This window comes from Lolium rigidum, chromosome 1, assembly GCF_022539505.1.
Source record: "Lolium rigidum isolate FL_2022 chromosome 1, APGP_CSIRO_Lrig_0.1, whole genome shotgun sequence".
NCBI lineage: Eukaryota > Viridiplantae > Streptophyta > Magnoliopsida > Poales > Poaceae > Lolium > Lolium rigidum.
The window spans coordinates 210,017,829-210,038,310 of NC_061508.1; the positions used below are offsets into that span (position 1 = coordinate 210,017,829).

General features: G+C 40.6%; 1 protein-coding gene across 1 annotated transcript; it reads left to right on the forward strand.

Annotated features, from left to right (window-relative positions):
• The first annotated feature begins 13,294 nt into the window (after nucleotides 1–13,294).
• Nucleotides 13,295–20,351, forward strand: LOC124689050 (zinc finger BED domain-containing protein RICESLEEPER 2-like). The gene is made up of 4 exons (XM_047222658.1): nucleotides 13,295–13,461; nucleotides 13,870–14,169; nucleotides 15,676–17,760; nucleotides 19,978–20,351. The coding sequence occupies exons 2-3, from the start codon at nucleotides 13,878–13,880 to the stop codon at nucleotides 17,754–17,756; spliced, it is 2,373 nt and encodes a 790-aa protein (XP_047078614.1). The 5' UTR covers nucleotides 13,295–13,461; nucleotides 13,870–13,877; the 3' UTR covers nucleotides 17,757–17,760; nucleotides 19,978–20,351.
• The last annotated feature ends 131 nt before the right edge of the window (nucleotides 20,352–20,482 follow it).

Genomic DNA, 20,482 nt, shown 5'->3' on the forward strand with positions numbered 1-20,482 from the left:
CGATCTCGTAATTTTTCATATTTTCCAAAAATAGCAAAAACATTGTTCGGAAAGTTAAACGCGGACTTTTTATTACCGATCTCGTTACCTATTCAAAGTCGAACTCTACGAACTCGTCAATTTGGCCTTTGATGAAAGCTTCCGGAGTTACCACTCGAATGACATCAACATCTTCGTTATAAGAATCACCAGAGATATAATGCTTGAGTCTTTGTCCATTCACCACTTGTGTGGCATTACGTTGCAGAGAACTAATTTTAATTGCTCCTGAACGATACACCTCCACAATGACATATGGTCCTTCCCATTTTGAGAGTAATTTCCCTGCAAAAATCCGAGACGAGACCGATACAATAGGACTTTATCCCCAACATTAAATTCTCTTTTGATAATTCTTCTATCATGCCATTTCTTAACTTTCTCTTTAAAGAGTTTAGCATTTTCATAAGCTTCACTTCTCCATTCATCTAGAGAACTCAATTGTAGCAATCTCTTCTCACCGGCGAGTTTCGGATCTTTATTTAGTTCTCTTACAGCCCAATAAGCTTTGTGCTCTAGTTCTAAAGGTAAATGACAAGCTTTCCCATAAACCATTTTATACGGTGACATACCCATTGGATTTTTATAAGCAGTTCTATAAGCCCAAAGTGCTTCCTTCAATTTAATAGCCCAGTTCTTTCTAGATTTATTAACAGTCTTTTGCAAGATAGATTTAATCTCTCTATTTGATAATTCTACTTGCCCACTAGTTTGAGGATGATAGGCGGAAGCAATCCGATGATTAATACCATATTTAGCAAGAGTTTTTCTAAAACCACCATGAATAAAATGAGAACCTCCATCAGTCATAAGATATCTAGGAACTCCAAATCTAGGAAAAATAATATCTAAAAGCATTCTTAAAGAGGTCTCACCATCAGCACTTTTTGTGGGTATGGCTTCCACCCATTTAGTAACATAATCAACAACGACAAGTATATGAGTGTTACCTTCTGAAGAAGGGAAAGGACCCATGAAGTCAAATCCCCAACAATCGAATGGTTCAATAACAAGAGTATAATTCATATGCATTTCATTGCGTCTGGAGATATTACCAACCCTTTGACATTCATCACAAGATAAAATAAACTTTCTTGCATCTTTGAAGAGAGTTGGCCAATAGAAACCTGATTGTAGAACCTTTTGCGCGGTTCTGTCTCCGGCGTGATGTCCTCCATAAACACTACCATGACACTTACTCAATATCTCTTGTTGTTCTTCGGGAACACATCTTCGAAGAATACCATCCACTCCTTCTTTATATAAGTGTGGGTCATCCCAAAAATAATGCCTCAAGTCATAAAAGAATTTCCTCCTTTGCTGAGCTGAAAAGGTTGGAGGCAAGTACTTGGATACAATAAAATTAGCATAATCAGCGTACCAAGGACTATCTCGCGAGCTCACCTTTATTACAGCCAATTGTTCATTTGGAAAACTATCATTAACGGGAACAGGATCATAAGCAATATTTTTCAATCTAGACAAATTATCAGCAACAGGATTATCAACACCTTTCCTATCTATAATATGTAAATCAAATTCTTGCAAAAGAAGCACCCATCTAATAAGCCTTGGCTTAGCATCTTTATTTTCCATAAGGTATCTAATTGCAGCATGATCAGTATGAATCGTAACTTTTGAATCAACAATATAGGATCTAAACTTGTCACAAGCAAAGACTACAGCTAATAATTCATTTTCAGTTGTAGCATAATTTCTTTGAGCAACATCAAGAGTTTTGCTAGCATAATGAATAACATTCAATTTTTTATCTACTCGCTGTCCAAGAACAGCGCCTACAACAAAATCACTAGCATCACACATAATTTCAAAAGGTAAATTCCAATCAGGAGGTTCAACTACGGGAGCGAGTTGTTAAGGCTTTCTTTAGAGTTTCAAAAGCTTCCTTACAATCATCATCAAAAACAAAAGGTACATCTTTTTGAAGAAGATTAGTAAGAGGCTTTGAAATCTTAGAAAAGTCTTTAATAAATCTCCTATAAAACCCAGCATGACCAAGAACACTACGAATACCTTTAACATCCCTAGGATAGGGCATCTTCTCAATTGCTTCAACTTTAGCTCTATCAACTTCAATACCTCTCTCGGAAATTTTATGTCCCAATACAATTCCTTCATTAACCATAAAGTGGCATTTCTCCCAATTAAGAACAAGGTTAGTTTCTTCACATCTCTGCAAAACTTTATCAAGGTTTCGCAAGCAATTATCAAAAGAATTCCCATAGACAGAAAAATCATCCATGAATACCTCTACAATATTCTCACAAAAGCCATGAAAAATAGCAGACATGCATCTTTGAAAAGTAGCAGGAGCATTACATAAACCAAAAGGCATACGCCTATAAGCATAAGTTCCATAGGGACAAGTGAAAGTGGGTTTCTCTTGATCTTTAGTTTTAACAGCGAATTTGTGAAAACCCGAATAACCATCAAGAAAGCAAAAATGAGTATTTTTAGACAACCTTTCTAACATTTGATCAATAAAAGGTAAAGGGTAATGATCTTTCTTAGTAACCTTATTAACTTTTCGATAATCAATACACATTCTATACCCTACAACTACTCTTTGAGGGATGAGCTCATCATTATCATTAGGCACAACCGTCATTCCTCCTTTCTTAGGAACACAATGCATAGGACTAACCCATCTACTATCAAGCAATAGGATATATAATACCAGCTTCAAGAAGTTTTAATACCTCATTCCTTACCACATCCTTCATCTTAGGAATTAGACGACGCTGATGTTCAACAACGAGGCTTTGCATCATCTTCCATGTTGATAGCACGTTGGCAAATAGAGGGAGAAATCCCCTTCGAGTCATCAAGAGCATAGCCAATAGCTCCTCGGTGTTTCTTCAATATTTCCAATAACCTTTCTTCCTCAAAATCCGAAAGCTTAGAACTAATAATAACAGGATATATTTTCTTATCATCAATATGAGCATACTTAAGATTATCGAGCAACGAGTTTTAAATCAAAAACAGGATCTTCCTTTGGTGGTGGTGTTGTACCTAAATCTTCAACCGGCAAGTCATGTTTAAGAATAGGTTGACGAAGGAAAATTTCATCAAGCTCATTCCTTTCTTCCCTAAAGACTTCACTCTCACTATCCTCCAAATGTTGCTGCAAAGGATTATTAGGAGCAAGAGCAATAGACGCACACTCTTCAACTCTAAAATCATTATTAGGCAAATCAGCTTTATAAGGAGTTTTGGCAAATTTAGAGAAATTAAACTCATAAGATTCACCAGCAAATTTAGTCACAATTTTTTCCTTCTTGCAATCTATAACAGCTCCACAAGTTTTTAGAAAAGGTCTACCAAAAATAATAGGACAAGACTTACTAGCGAGCAGAACCAAGTACCAAAAAGTCAGCAGGATATTTAATCTTACCACATAGAACTTCCACATCTCGAACAATACCAATAGGAGAGATAGTTTCTCTGTTAGCTAGCCGAATAACCACATCAATATCTTCAAGTTCAGAAGAACCAATTTCATGCATGATCTCCGTATAAAGGTCATAAGGAATGGCGCTAATACTTGCACCAATGTCGCATAAACCATAATACCAATGATCACCAATTCTAACAGAGAGCATAGGAACACTGGCTTTCCTAGACTTATTAGGATGCGAAACAATATTAGAAGCATCTTCACAGAAAATAATATGACCATCTTCTACATTTTCAGTCATAAGATCTTTAACTATTGCAATAGCAGGTTCAACCTTTATTTGTTCTTCAGGTTCTATACGTTTCTTTGCACTTTTATTAACCGCACTAGTTATAACAGAATACTCCTTCATTTTAGCAGGGAAAGGAGTTTTTTCAATATAAGCTTCAGGAAGAATATGATCAACAGTTTCAATTATAGCACATTTATTTATAGTTGAATCAGTTTTATCTTTGTATGGTTCATGATACTTATCAAAATTCTTCCTAGGCAATTCAAAATGAGAGGCAAAAGCTTTATAAAAATTTGCAACGACTTGAGAATCAAGACCATAAGTAGCACTCATATCACGAAATTTATCGATCTCCATAAAAACTTCAATGCATTTATAATCATAGTTTATACCGACTCTCTATCTTTGTCGTTCTCTCATCCTTCAGTATTCTCCTGGATCCGATCAAGAAGGTCCCTTTTAAACTCTTCTTTGTTGCGTGTAAATGATCCGAGAACAAGAAGTATCCAGCAAGGTCTTATCTTGAAAAGACAAGTCTTGCATAGAAATTATCAATGATAATATTACCAGGAAGCTCATGAATGGGGCATTTGAGCATTAAAGACTTCAATCTCCCCCATGCTTGGGCAATACTCTCTCCATCATGAGGCCAGAAATTATATATGCGGTTCCGATCTTTGTGAATTTCACTTGGAGGATAGAATTTAGAATAAAATAAAGGCACAATGTCCTCCCAATCAAGAGAATCCCTATTCTTCAGCAATTTATACCAATGCGCTGCTTTACCAGACAACGATATAGAGAATAGTTTCTTCCTAACTTCATTCATAGCAATACTCGCACATTTGAATAACCCGCATAATTCATGTAAAAATAGTAAATGATCTCCAGGATGGACAGTTCCATCCCCTTCATAGCGGTTATCCACAACACGTTCAATAATTTTCATAGGTATTTTGTATGGAACCTCTTTCTCACCTGGCGCCTCATCCACTACCTTTGTAGTAGTAGTAGATTTTCCAAAGAGGAATTCAAGAGAAGACCTCTTCATAATGAATTATAGCAGCAGGCACAAATAAAAACAGCACGTACAGTAAAGGTTTCCCTTACCAATTCCACTTACCAATAGCGCTTCACTCCCCGACAACGGCGCCAGAAAAATAGTCTTGATGACCCACAAGTATAGGGGGTGTATCGTAGTACTTTCGATAAATAAGAGTGTCGAACCCAACGAGGAGCAGAAGGTGTTGACAAGCAGTTTCGATGAAGGATTCACTGTAAATGCTCACAGACAAGTATTCAGGGGGTTTTGATATAGCAGATGAATAAAGTACAAGTAAGTAAAATGCGAGAGTAATAATTGCAGCGAGTGGCCCAATCCTTTTTAGTACAAAGGACAAGCCGGTTTGTTTACTTATAATTACCAAACGTTCTTGAGGACACACGGGAATTTAGTCTAGTGCGTTCGCTTCATATAGCTGATTAATCTTCATTATTTTGATAAGTGTTGTGTGGGTGAACCTATGCTAATACACCACCCTTCCTAGGACTAATACATACTTGTGATTATACCCCTTGCAAGCATCCGCAACTACAAGAAAGTAATTAAGATAAATCTAACCACAGCCTTAAACTACGAGATCCCGCTATCCCTCCCGCATCGATATACCAACCGGGGTTTAGGTTTCGTCACTCCGGCAACCCCACAATTAGCAAACGAATACAAGATGTATTCCCCTAGGCCCATAAAGGTGAAGTATCATGTAGTCGACGTTCACATGACACCACTAGAAGAATAACACCACAACTTAAATATCAAACCATTGAATATTACTCAACATAGTTCACTACTAACATTTAGACTTCACCCATGTCCTCAAGAACTAAACGAAGTACTCACGAGACATCATATGGAACATGATCAGAGGTGATATGATGATGAATAACAATCTGAACATAAACCTTGGTTCAATAGTTTCACTCAATAGAATCAATAACAAGGAGTAATCAATACCGGGAGAGTTTCCCCTACCAAACAATCAAGATTCGACCCTAGATGTTACAGCGGTGACGAGGTGTGATACGTCTCAAACGTATCTATAATATCTTATGTTCCATGCTACTTTTATGATGATACTCACATGTTTTATACACACTTTATGTCATTATTATGCATTTTCCGGCACTAACCTATTGACGAGATGCCGAAGAGTCATTTGCTGTTTTCTGCTGTTTTTTGGTTTCAGAAATCCTACAAAGGAAATATTCTTGGAATTGGACGAAATCAACGCCCAGGGTCTTATTTTTCCACGAAGCTTCCAGAAGACCGAAAGGATCACGAAGTGGGGCGACGAGGCGCCGCCACACTAGGGCCGCGCGGCCAAGGGGGGCCCGCGCCGCCCTAGCGTGTGGGGCCCCTGTCAGCCCTCCGACTCCGCCCTTCCGCCTACTTAAAGCCTTCGTCGCGAAAACCCCAGTACCGAGAGCCACGATACGGAAAACCTTCCGCAGACGCCGCCGCCAATCCCGTCTCGGGGGATTCGAGAGATCGCCTCCGGCACCCTGCCGGAGAGGGGAATCATCTCCCGGAGGGCTCTTCATCGCCATGATCGCCTCCGGATCGATGTGTGAGTAGTTCACCCCTGGACTATGGGTCCATACCAGTAGCTAGATGGTTGTCTTCTCCTCATTGTGCTATCATGTTAGATCTTGTGAGCTGCCTATCATGATCAAGATCATCTATTTGTAATGCTACATGTTGTGTTTGTTGGGATCCGATGAATATTGCATACTATGTCAAGTTGATTATCAATCTATCATATATGTTGTTTATGTTCTTGCATGCTCTCCGTTGCTAGTAGAGGCTCGGCCAAGTTGATACTTGTGACTCCAAGAGGGAGTATTTATGCTCGATAGTGGGTTCATGCCTCCATTGAATGCGGGACAGATGACAGAAAGTTCTAAGGTTGTGGATGTGCTTGTTGCCACTAGGGATAAAACATCGATGCTTTGTCTAAGGATATTTGTGTTGATTACATTACGCACCATACTTAATGCAATTGTCCGTTGTTTGCAACTTAATACTGGAAGGGGTTCGGATGATAACCTGAAGGTGGACTTTTTAGGCATAGATGCATGCTGGATAGCGGTCTATGTACTTTGTCGTAATGCCTGATTAAATCTCATAGTACTCATCATGATATATGTATGTGCATTGTTATGCCTTCTTTATTTGTCAATTGCCCAACTGTAATTTGTTCACCCAACATCTATTTATCTTATGGGAGAGACACCACTAGTGAACTGTGGACCCCGGTCCATTCTTTACATCTGAAATACAATCTACTGCAAACTCTGTTCTTTACTGTTCTTCGCAAACAATCATCATCTTCCACACTATACATCTAATCCTTTGTTTACAGCAAGCCGGTGAGATTGACAACCTCACTGTTACGTTGGGGCAAAGTACTTTGATTGTGTTGTGCAGGTTCCACGTTGGTGCCGGAATCCCTGGTGTTGCGCCGCACTACACTCCGCCACCAACGACCTTCACGTGTTCCTTGACTCCTACTGGTTCGATAACCTTGGTTTCTTACTGAGGGAAAACTTGCTGTTGTACGCATCACACCTTCCTCTTGGGGTTCCCAACGGACGTGTGTCTTGCACGCTATCAAGGTGCAGCGGTGGAGATGGCGGTGATGATAATGGAGATGATGGTGATGATGATCCCAATGATGTCCAGCTCGATGACGGTGACGATGACGTCGATTTCCCCCTCCGGGAGGGAATTTCCCCGGCGGATTTCAGCCTGCCGGAGAGCTCTTTTCTCTCTGGTGTTTTCCGCCCCGCAGAGGCGGCTGTGACTCTTCGCGATTATTCTCTGGAGCTTAGGTTTTCGGGACAAAGAAGTACGCGAAGGAGAGGAGGCCAGAGGGGGCTGTGGGCCCCCTCCCCACAAGGCGGCGCGGCCAGGCCTGGGCCCGCGCCGGCCTATGGGGGGCCCACGGCGGCCCTCCTCGGCTCCTCCTTTTGGCTATCTCCGTCTTCTGGAAAAATAAGATTTTCCTTGTAATTTCCGTCAATTGTTGATCTTCCGAAATATTACATTCTGACGGTGCTTTTTCCAGCAGAATCCTTACTCCGGTGCGCGATTCTCCAATAATCATGAAACATGCAAAATAGATGAAATAACATAAGTATCATCTCTAAATATGAAATATATCAATGAATAACAGTAAATTATGATATAAAATAGTGATGCAAAATGGACGTATCACCGGGCTCTCCGGTCTGTGGTCCGGTTGACCGGGAACCTCGGGAGAAAGCTGATGTGTCAAGTGAGCAACGACCATATTTCAAGTGACACTATAAATAGCCCTTCTCCTACCTCTGAAAAGTTAGGCACTACACTACAAACTGTTCTTGAGCTCTCTCTCTCTCATACTCCATTGCTAGAAACACCAAAAGCCTCAGATCTCCCTCCTCCTCCACCCAAACTCAAATCCCTCCGGGGAAACGATAGAGGAGGACCCGATCTACCTGTTCTACCAAGCCAAATCTCATTCCCCCTTGTATTTATCAAGAAGCTTGCTCTCTAGGGTTCCTTGGAAACCCTAGGTGGGCAAGAGTGGTCCGGAAGCATCCGGGCCGTGGATTTGCTCCCGACAAGATTGTGAAGGTTTGGAGGCTACCTCAAAGTCTACCACAAGTGAGTGAGCTATTCCTTCGTGGGATAGGCTCCGGAGAATAGGGTGAGCCTTCGTGGCGTGGGGAATCCTTCGTGGGACCTCTACCCCTCCAAACGTGACGTACCTTCTTGCAAAGGAAGGGAACACGGGAATACATCCTCGTCTCCTCGTGCTATCGGTTATCTCTAACCGAACTCCTTACTTGTGATTTAGCTGCCTGTGAGAGCCTTCGTGCTCGAGTTAGTTGTATCCTCATATAGGTTGTTTCACCTAGTTTGCATTAGGCTCACCTTTATATTCCGCAAAGCCTAATATTGCAAAGAAAGAATTAAAATCTGTAGAAACCTATTCACCCCCCTCTAGGTTTACCATCTCTGAACTTTCACTTCTACTGTGCTTGATAAGAGTGGTTCATTAGGTCCTTTTCCAGATACTACAATTGCTAGAGTTAAACAAATTGAAAACACTGAAAATACTATTACACCTGTTAGTTCACCTAAGGCTAGAGGGGATCCTAGTATGACCTTGATGAAACTTATATTGAAGTTGATGATGACTTCATTGAATAATGTCATGCTACTAGAGATGCAAGTGCTATTAAAAGTCTTTTTGCAGGACAAGCTGTTAGATATAAACTATCTCCTGATTTTGCCACATCTCCCATAAACATTAGAGATAAGGATTATGATTTCTCTCTGGATTTATCTTATATATCTATTGTTGAGAAAGAACATTTTTGTGATACTGAAAATGAAAGTGCTATGAAACATATGAATGAACTCTCCACTTTGAGCGATTTATTCTCTGATGATATAAAGAAACACAGTTACTTTGTCACTAAAATTTTCCCTTTTTCTTTGAAAGTTGCAGCTAAAATTTGGTATGATAATTTGTCTCCTGGATCAATTGATAGTCCTATTGGTTTGGTTAATGCTTTCTTTCATAAATATTTCCCTGCTAGTGCTCTACATGCTGCTTTGCAGAAAATCTTTGACTTTGTGCAGGTAGAAGGAGAGAAATTGCCTGAATCTTGGGCAAGGTTTTGTTCTTTAATTAAAGCACTACCTAGATATCCATTAGCTAAAAATGAACTCCTTGATATATTCTATAATGGACTAACTTTTGAATCTTGGAAATACCTGGATAGTTGTGCTGGTTGTGTTTTCAGGAAAAGAACTCCTGCTGAAGCTAAGGAATTATTGGCCAAAATAATCAAAAATTATGATGATTGGACTACACCTGAGCCGACACCAACACCGAAGAAAAGAGGAATGATTGAATTAAATGATAAAGTGATGAGGGAAGCCAAGAAATCTCTTAAGGAGAAGGGTATTAAATCTGAAGATATGAAGAATTTACCACATATAGAAGAATTATGTAAGCCAATCCCTCATTCTTCCACCATTGAGGTACACTCTCCCCAACGTTTTGATAGTAGAGATATTCTCTACTCCAAACCTCCTGATCAATGATTAGATGAATTTGATAATTATATTGTTAAGCAAGATAATTTTAATAAGAGAATGGAGAATCATCTAATGAAAAATTCTAGAGCTATCAATAATTTGCATGATATTGTGGAAAGAACCTCTAATGATACTAAAATGCTTGTTAAACATTTCCATATGGTTCAAACTCAAATTGATCAGCTCACTAAAGTGCAAAAAGATTTGCTAGTCAATGCTTCTAGGGAAAAACATGCTTATGAAATAAGTAATAGAAGTGGTGCTAGTACTTAGGATCCTTTATATCCCGAGGACCAACCAAAGAGAATTGAACAAGATTCTCAACAAGCTAATGATGCTAGGATTAAGTCTAAGAAAAAGAAGAAGAAACATAAAACTGTAGAATCCTCTGAACCTGCTAAAGATCCTAATAGTATATCTATCTCTGATGCTGAAACTGAAAGTGGTAATGATAAAAATGATGCTTCCGATAAAGAAAAAATGGAAGAGGATCCTGAAAAACATACTAAAAATACAAAGTACACTAAGGAAGATTTCATTGCTAATAAACATGGTAGTGAGAGAGAACCTTGGGTGCAAAAACCAATGCCTTTTCCTGATAAGAAACACAAATCAAAGGAAGAAGACCACTATAACAAGTTCCGTGAATGGATGAAACCTTTGTTTTTGCAAATTCCTTTGACTGATGCTATTAAACTGCCTCCTTATTGAAAGTATATGTAAGATATTGTCTCTAATAAAAGGAAGATTCCAAATGAGGAAATCTCCACTATGCTCGCTAATTATTCTTTTAATGGCAAGGTTCCAAAGAAGCTTGGAGATCCAGGTATACCCACTATTCAATGCTCCATCAAAAATAATTATGTTAGAACTACTTTGTGTAACTTGGGAGCAGGAGTTAGTGTTATGCCTTTTCACTCTATAGAAGACTTGATCTAGAAAAATCAATACCAAATGATATATCCTTGCAAATGGCTGATAAGTCTACTACTATTCTTTTTGGTATATGTGAGGATGTTCCTGTTCAAGTGGCGCATAACTGTATGATATTAACTGACTTTGTTGTGCAGGAAATGCCTAAAGATGATAATATGTCTATTATTCTTGGGTGACCTTTCTTAACACTAGAGGGGATGTTATTGATTGCAACTAAGGAAAAGTAACTTTTAATGTTGATGACAAAGAGCACACGATTTATTTTCCCAAGAATATTGATAGGAAATATGGTTTAAATTCAATTATTAACATTGAGACCATCCATTGGGAAATTCCATTTAGTGAAAGAGAATGCAAAGTTATAATAGGGACTATGCTTGTCAAGATTGAGGTGAACATAATCATTTAGTGAAATGCAAAGTTTTGTTTCATATGAAATTGTTTTGGTAACAAGGCTTGATCAACCTTGTTAACAAAGTAATTTTGAATGAATGAAACTATGTTTTCACCTATGTACCATTGATTAATTTCATATTAGAATGTTTTAGAACTTCTGTAGATTTGATTTGAATTTGTATTTCATTATTCCATAATTGTTTTCTTGTGTTAGAATCATTATTCAAATTCTGAAAATTGCACAAAAATAAAGTTTCTCGAAAAATTTCAGAAAACCTCTACAAAAATTTTATGCATGAAAAGGAGCAGAGAGGCCTAGGGCAACCCAGGGGGACCCACCAGCCGACCACACCATGTGGTGGCGCGGGAGGCACCCTAGCCACACCATGGCCTGGTGTGGGCCCCCTGGCCCTCCACTTGCTCTCCCTCTGCAATTCCACTCTCTCTCCCGAAAAAACACATCACCATTTCTCAAACCTGTGTTCTTGCTGTTCTTGCTCGCGAATTTTCGATCTCCTTGCTTAGCCCATATTTTCTGCTGAAATTTGATGCATTTTCTCTCCGGTATGTGACTCCTCCGATTATCCAAGTAGAATTTTGTTTGATGGAGTATTTCTTGAGTATTTTGCTGCTGTAGGTGACACGTTAAGTGAGCTTGCATGCTTGTATTATGCTTAGATAAGTTGTTTTGATGCATGTTTAGTCCTCTTACAAGTCTCTATGGTGCTCTCCTTCATTTGTTTGTCCTAAAATCATTTTTATGAGGTTTGTTAAAAATTTCAGAGATGGAAGCCAATGCACACCAACTCATTCAACATGAATTGGAGGTGAATGAATTCATGATGGTCCACCGGGAAGAAGAAGTTTTCCCTTCTCTTTATCCATGTTTGGAGTTCATGAGTGCTGCAGGGATTCTGCAGGATTTCCAGACTTTGATCTCCAATGCAGGGTTGTAAAGTTTTGTTGATGGTGAACCTTACCAATATGGAAAACTAACTACGTCTGTGGTCCAGGATTTTAGATGTAGTTCGAATTTGCCTAACCCCATGGTTCACTACAAAATTTACAATAAGGCTGTCAACTTGCCCTTTGATGATTTGTGTGCAGTCATTAGAGTGCCACAATGGGGATCGCGCGAAAGGATGAAGGAGCGACCCAAACTATTGCTGGATCTCTAGTATTTTAATCATGCTTTCTACTGCAATCATTGCTACTGCTATTTTTATTTGATTACTACTGTTACTTCCCTCGAAGACTGTTGCGATCCCCTATACTTGTGGGTCATCATGCCCCACCGAAATAGTGAAGAGCTGGCAGAGGTGGGCCCACCTTATTTCTGTGGCGCATGCGTGGTAGGTGCGTCACAAAAATATGCCACACAAAATATGCTATTTCAGTTGGTGCAGCTGGTCTGGTGCGCCACATAATAGCATCCTCAACTATAGCTAGTTTCCTATTAATGTTTGAGCAGACTATATCCCGTGCACCCGAGGTTTTCTTGCAACCGGTGCACCAGCCATGGGATGCTAAAAGTTTTTCAGTTTTTTCTGAGAATAATTATATGAATTTGCACAATATGCATCTATCAAACCTCAAAGTTTTGGTATGAAACATGTATTAACTACATCTAGATTTAGTTGTATCTAGATACTAAATAGTGTATATGTACATCTAAATTTTAAAAAGGTTAAGGTAAGTTTTGTAAGAGGGAGGAAGTACATTCAACCCACAGGCCGAGAAACAAAAAAGACAAAACGAACTGCTATATGAATTGAGCACCTAAACACTACCCCAACCAAATTTGTTGTTTTTCATTACTCGACCTGTGAGTTGAATTTGTAGTTAGAATTTTGTGACATGATAGATACATCCTAGGTCTATGTACATAATTATTTTCAGTTTTTTTTAAAAAACGTGTAGCATGTGTTGTGGAGGTTTGGGTGCACCGGATATTCTCCGTAGCATTTGATCCGGTACGTTCATAGTCCGACGAGAAATGGCCAGGATAGCCCATATCCACAACTTGGGTCGGGCCACCCACGAACCCACAGATCCATCCAGCTCCACGCCCTAACCCTACCCGCATTCCCCTCTCCGCCGCTGCTGCCGCTCCCGTCGGCTCGCCGGCGTCGATCTCCCGCTCCCCGATTCTGCCCCTGATTCGGAGTTCCTCACTTTGTTCGCGCTCCCATTTCCGGCGAAAATTTGAGCTTCCGGTGAGCAGTATGCAACGCGATCCCCGTGCCTTAGTTTTCGGCTCCAAATTCCGTTCACTCTCGGCTCCTGTTTGCTGCTACGGACGTGTTCTAGTTTTTCTTCATATGTGTTCTTCCGTGTTTTCTTGCTTCTAGTGAGTGAGTTAACCAGCTGATGGTTTCAGGGGAAACGGTAACATATTCTAGTAGTGCTGAACGTTAGCTAGCTTGAATAAAAAGGTTCATGGTGCCATTTTACTGCTGACGTTTGCGCCTACCATTTCTCCGTACGAAATCGTGCTTATAAAACCTTGTGCTGTTTTTGTGGTAGGTTAAGACTTATACCTGTAGGTGAGAGGTTGCTTATTGTGCTTTCATTCCGTCCACTCCGCGGTTTAATCACGTGCTATGCTGAAAATTGATTGTGCTGTATCAGCTGCAGCTATGGAACATGATGAGCGTGACAGTGACGACGATGTGCCGCCCGGGCTGGATTCTGATGGAGATGCATCCAGGTTCAAGAAGAAGAGGTCCAAGGTGTGGGAAGAGTACACGCCTATATATATAAACGGAGTGATCCAGAGCGCAGAATGCCGCTACTGCCGTACGCTCATGAGTTGCAAAGGTGCTGAGGGACGCTCCAACGGAACGAGCCATTTGTGGCGACATCATAAAAACTGTCGAGCAAAAGGAGGAGTTGATCCGAGCGAGCTGCAAGATACAGACTTTCCATATGGTATGTTCATTTTGTTTCTTTCGTGCCTTGTACTTTCGGTACTTGAGTAGCTGATTTTCCTATGTGTCTGTGCACATGCCAGTCATCTCAAGGTTTAACAGGTTGTATTTGTTTCGCTGTTTTAGGATCTGTTTGCATTCCGGTGGGCGGAACAACTTTGCACACTTTTCTGTTCGTTAAGTTTTATGCTGTTTTAGGTTCCATTTGCATTGTTATGATGATCCCATTGGGTTGAGCCGCTTTTACATACGTTGCCGTTTGGTTACAAGCTTTTGTTGAAGTCGATGCAGGCATAGTTTAAAATAGCATCCAGCCAACAAGAATGTAACAAGAAAAGAGAGCTGTCCATCTGCCTTTACATACTACCTCCGTCCCAGTTTATAGGGCTTACGCGTATCCCTAGGTTTTTAATTTGGCAAGTATAATAGAAATTGTACAACATAAAAAATTATATCATTAGAAAGTATAACACACGAGCTTTCCAATGATATATATTTTGTAATATATACGTTGTATTATCATTGTCAAATTTACGACCTAGAGATACGCGTAAGCCCTATGAACCGGGACGGAGGGAGTAGGCAACTATCCATGTCCTGTGGAAGTTAGTAAACCTTAATCATATTTTCTACATTTACTTAATTGCAGACTGACCCTTATCGATTTTTTGTTCTTTTATAAAGATTTGGATGCTTATTAACTTAAGAAGTCTGCCATGTTTTAAGCATTCAAGCTTCCAAGCAATTAGAGAGTATTAATTAAGTGACATGTTGCCCCGCAAAAAAAAAGTGACATGTTAGCAATATCTCAGTAAGGGCATTCCTTTCAGGCAATATGGTCAGAATGGCCTACTGGTGTTGGTATGGTCCTCTTCCTCTTAAAGGCTAATCTTAGCTTGTCACGGAGTCACAGCTACATTCTTTGTAAGGCATTTGTTGATGAGAAAAAAAAAACACATGGTGGTTCCATTCGAATTGCCTCACACATTGTTGATACACTTTATAACTGCTTACAAGTCAAGTTACCATTTTGTTTTGCAAGCTATAATTATATTACAGATAAGATTCATTTTCATGACAACTCTTAAGCATGAGGAGTAGTTTTAATACAACCTCCGTTCGGAAATAAGTGACTCAACTTTGTCTAGATACGGATGTATCTACACACTGAAATTGTAGATACATCCGTATCTAGACAAAGCAGAGTCACTTATTTCCGAACGGAGGGAGTATTAATGGCTGCAATTTAATTCTGTTTTTTGTTTGTGCCCTCGTTAAGATTAGGTTGCTTTAGTGGAATTTTTTACTAGTTTTTTCTTGTCTCGGTTAGAATGGGAATGTTTGGACTATTATCATCAGGTGTGGGTCACATGTTATACTTTACAAGAGATATTGTTGTTTGACGGTTTGGTGTAAATTCAGGGTGGCAGCAGCTGTCTGCATGATACCCTGCATCTTTTATTATTATTAGAGTATTCTAACTAAACTATGTGTACTTTATGTACAGTAGGTGTGAATGACATTGATCCGGTGAACATGGTTCTTCCAGAGTCACTTGATGACATAAACTTGGTAAATATTAGTGAGAACAGCAGATACAGATCAAAGGTATGGATGGACTTCACGCCTGTCTATGTTGAGGGGAGAATCCAGGGTGCTGACTGTGTCCATTGCCACAAGAGATTTAGTGCAGAAGGTAGAAGTCATTTGAACCGACACACCCAGTCTTGCTCAGCACGGGTTGGAACTAGTGCAAATCATCAGGACAGTTGGTTTTTTGCATCCAGTGTACAATCTAGGGTGAAGGATGAACTTTCACCTGCCTTGACAAATGGTAAGGTTCAAATTGCGGAATATGCTAGCCGGCTCCTCAAGGGTAATACTTCTGGTCATAGAAACCATCAGAATCAGCACATTCTAGCTTTACCAGCAGACTGCATGACCCCAACAGAACCAAGTAACTTGTCTGCTCACACCAGGAAACTGGATCAAGAAGCATCTTACCAAGATCTAACTAGGATGATAGTAATGCATGGTTATCCCCTGTCAATTGTGGAGCATGAAGAAATGAAAAGATTTGCGAAGGGCCTCAATCCTATGTTTAACATGGCTTCAAGCCTAGATATGGAAGAATATTCAACCCTTCTGTTTCAGAAAGAAAAGTCTGACCTCAAGGAGAAAATTGCACTTTCGTCACAGCGAGTTTCGTTATCAGCAAGTGTGTGGTTTCCTCACGGAGCTGAGCCCACCATGAAGTACCTATGTTTGACAGCGCATTTTATTGATGCTGACTGGAAGCTTCAAAGGAGAATAATCAAGTTCGGTGTATTTTGGTCCTCACCTTCTAATTTGGAAAGGATTATACACTATAAGGAAGCATGTGTGCTAGAGTGTGAGATTGGGGCATCTAATGTCATATGTGAAGCTATAAGAGATTGGAATCTTGACAGGAAGCTTTTCTGCTTGGCATCTGTCAGCGAAATAAGAAACGACGAAAGTATCTTGAAGCTGAAGGACATGCTCATGCAGAGGAACTCTCTTCCTATTAGAGGTCAGCTGTACAATATTGCTTGTGTTGATGACGTCCTTAACAGCGTTATTTTACAAGGGCAACAAATGCTTTACCTTGTTGGTGATCTGCTTGAGAGATTTATCCAAGCATGCGTATCTTCATCGCTGACTCGGCAGCAACTTCTAGAAGTTGTTACTCATGTTGGTTTGAAGTGCCCCCATGAAGATTCAAAATGGTGGCACAAAATTTACTTTAGACTCGAGGTACTTCTGCATTACAAGAAGTCATTTCCTTCTGAAGAATTGGTGTCGCTGGATGAAATGAAAATTGTTGAGCCTATCTGCAAGATTTTGAGGGTTTTTTATCGAGTCATTGAAGTAATTTCTGGCTCTGTTTGCCTGACAGCAAATATATACTTCCATGAAGTATGGAAAGTGAGGACTATTTTGCAAGAAGAAGCATCTACTGAACACACTGACGTTGCTAGCATGGTTAGAGAGATGCAGGAGGCATTCAATGAATATTGGCAAAACTCGTACTTGTGGTTGTCCGTGCCTGTTGTTCTTGATCCAAGATTCAAAATTACTTTTATTGAGTTCCGTCTTAAACGAGCTTTTGGCGCTGATGCAGCTAAGTATGTAAATGATGTAACTGAAATAACAAGGGAATTGTTTCATGAATATTGCACCTCTATGGATCAGTCGAATATTCAGACCTCAAATTGTCAAGCTCACGATGTCGAAATGTATGGATTTGACAGTGATTCATTGGAAGATTGGGATCAGCATCTTACTGCACAGACAAGGAGTCAACTATTGTCAGAGCTTGACAACTACCTTGAAGATGGCCTTGTTCCACGGAAGGATGATTTTGATATTCTAAACTGGTGGATGAGTCATTCATCAAAGTATCCAACCCTCTCAATTATGGCGCAGGATGTATTAGCAATGCCATGTTCTGCTGTTCATTGTGATGCAGCATTCAGCAGTCGGGGGCCGGTGATTCATAAGCAATGGAGCACATTAAACATCAAGACAATTGAAGCACTTGTGTGTACCCGGGATTGGATTAGATAGGCTGGTAAGTTCTACACTTTGGCTTTTCTGTTTATTTGTTTGCTATCTTCTTCGAGTCCCTATGAAAAGAAGCACGTGTTTATCTTTTTTTTTTTTTTCGAGAAAACGCAAAGGACCTTTACGTCTCATTTCATTGAAAAGATAGAGTTGTTTACAATCCTCCTAGGAGGTGTTTATCTTCTTGAACCAGAGCTTAATTTTGCATCTTATCTAATATAGGAGAACCTTCACAGACACCTTAAAAACTTGAGTGTCTCGTAGTTAGGATGTTACACCTGCATGTTATCTTCTGTTGTATGTATGAAACTAGGAAATTTCCCATGCGTTGCACCAGGAGAATATAATATTCTACGGCATAGCCTGAGAAGCATGGCTCAAGGACACCGCCATCAAATCAATCTCCCCTGTTTTAACACGGCGGCTTATCCGTGTAGATGCTTATAATCCTTCCCACCCTCATTGATGGTGGTCGTAGTGTCCACCTGATTGCACGGAAGATACTTAATTTTACCTTTTCTTTAATCTACTATTGATACTCTATGCTAATTATGAAAAATCCCTCACGTAAGTAAATAATCACAGCGAGTCTTAAATTCTCAAATGTCACCCCGTAGAGCAAAAGACTTGTCTAGATTTGGAGGCCATTTTCAGAAATGAAAACTTTAAAACTGACACTACGCCTGATATTGAGCTATTGCATTTTGTTACCAAGGTCATACACACCTGAGTCTCATGTGAGCCTGTGCTCTAAGTGCATGGTGAAGCCATGTTAGGAAGAGGTTCACACTGTGATTAGCAAAGACAAGCCCAGCTGAACAGCATCGTTCATGGCTAGAGATTTGTCGCCATTCTATTATTCAGTGAAACATGGTTCAGCATTCTGAAGACCTGGGAGGGCGCGGGAGTAGTGATTGTCATCCTCGTAACTGACCCACAGGTCGAGTCTGCCTACTGAATTTATTTTCAGATTAGCATTACATGATCAAGCACCAAACCAAATTGATGGGGTGAATTCCTGAACTTATCTAGTGTCCCTACAATCAATCAATAGATAAACCAAGTGTATGGCTACCGAATGCTATTTTCATTATATAGGACCAGACCAATTAGCACAAAGATGTAGACAGAGAAGTGCAGAAAGTTGAATCTGCACATCACCTTCTCACTTCTCAGGGCCTTTTAGAATTTGCTTTTGTTCCTAGACAAATTCTGAACCATTAAAGCATTCTGGTTCCGAGAAAAAAACATCATCGAATCGTGGAGAATCAGAATGGATGCTCGCTGCCGCTGTCCAGCGAGTCACGACGGTCTTGGCCATGATGACATGAGCTCTGCCGGGGTGGATTTAGAGAAATTACCTGACAAAGAAACTATGGACGGTCACCGACGAAAGTGTGGGTTAGTCACTTAGTCGCTGCTTGCTCGCGCCATCCTGGAGCGCGCCACCGCGGTAGTCCGTCCTTGCCGCTTGCTGTAGAACGCATGGCAGCGGCCCCCGGCAGCAGCCCTTGCGTCCCCCGCCAACTCCCGTCCGGCCGCATCCAGGCACACTCCGTACCCTCGCGACCTAATCAGCAGAGGGAATCGACGTACGGACGTGGGATAGGCTGGGAATGGAGAGGCCTGCGCCGGGAACGACATGGCCTCGCCGCGGCGGTTCCCCGGCTAGCACCTGCCAAAGCTGCCGTCGGCCCTGAAGCTGAATCCACTGGCTTGGATGGAGGGGTCAGGAGCGGTCCTCGGGCACCTGTTTGCTCCTCAACATGGCAGACTCAGGGGCTGGTTTACTGCGGCGGAAGCTGGGGAGCCGGAAGAAGAGGCGGGGGCGGCGCGGCGGCTAGTGAAGGACGATGAGATTCCGCCCCCGCAGATTGGGGTCTCATTCGTGGTCCGTTGGCGTCTGCCCCCGCAGATTGGGGTCTCATTCGTGGTCCGCTTTTTTTCTGATGAAAAGTTATTTTCATTTACCGGTGGCATTGGTGGGTAATTTTTTAGAACTTTAGGGGCAATAAAAGACGGATGAACAAGAAGCTCTTTTCCCTTTATTATTAGGTACAGATAGCATGTTATTTATATTGAGTAACTCTTAGTGGAACATGTTTCAGCCGTGGCTAGATTGCAAAAATAAGTAGTCAACTACAATCGCTCAGCTGCATAGACAATGCCGCTTACTTCATGTTTGCTAACTCTCTGGTGGTAATGATCACTATTGTTCTTGCAGGCTACATGTTATGCCACAGCACACTTTTTATTGGATGAAGGCTACAATTCGTACATACCCGTCACTCTAACATAGGATGCTATTGGCTAAGCTGACTTAGCTATTATTGTTCCACACATGTTCTCGCAGCGACCCTGCTATGTCTCAGATATTTCTGCATATTCTTCACCCCAGATTTTTGGTTTCTGGGTGTTATTCTTCAGGTGTACATGCTATGTTGTTTTCTGTGTTTAGACCTAAGGATCTTGCCCAGCTCTGTGTGTACCGTGCCAATGGTTTGCACTGCTTTGACCTGACGAGGAGGAACACTCGTGTGAACTGTACATGAATCCATCTGCTGTTTGATTTACTAGTTACCAATACTAGTATGTTCTATGGATGTTGTCACTGTATTAGATAACCATGTTGATGGGTAAAACATAGCATCATGAGATTCAATTGAATGCATTGCAATCTCGGACAGTGTTGTGCTTACTTGTTTTTCATTTTTTCCCTTTCGTATTCA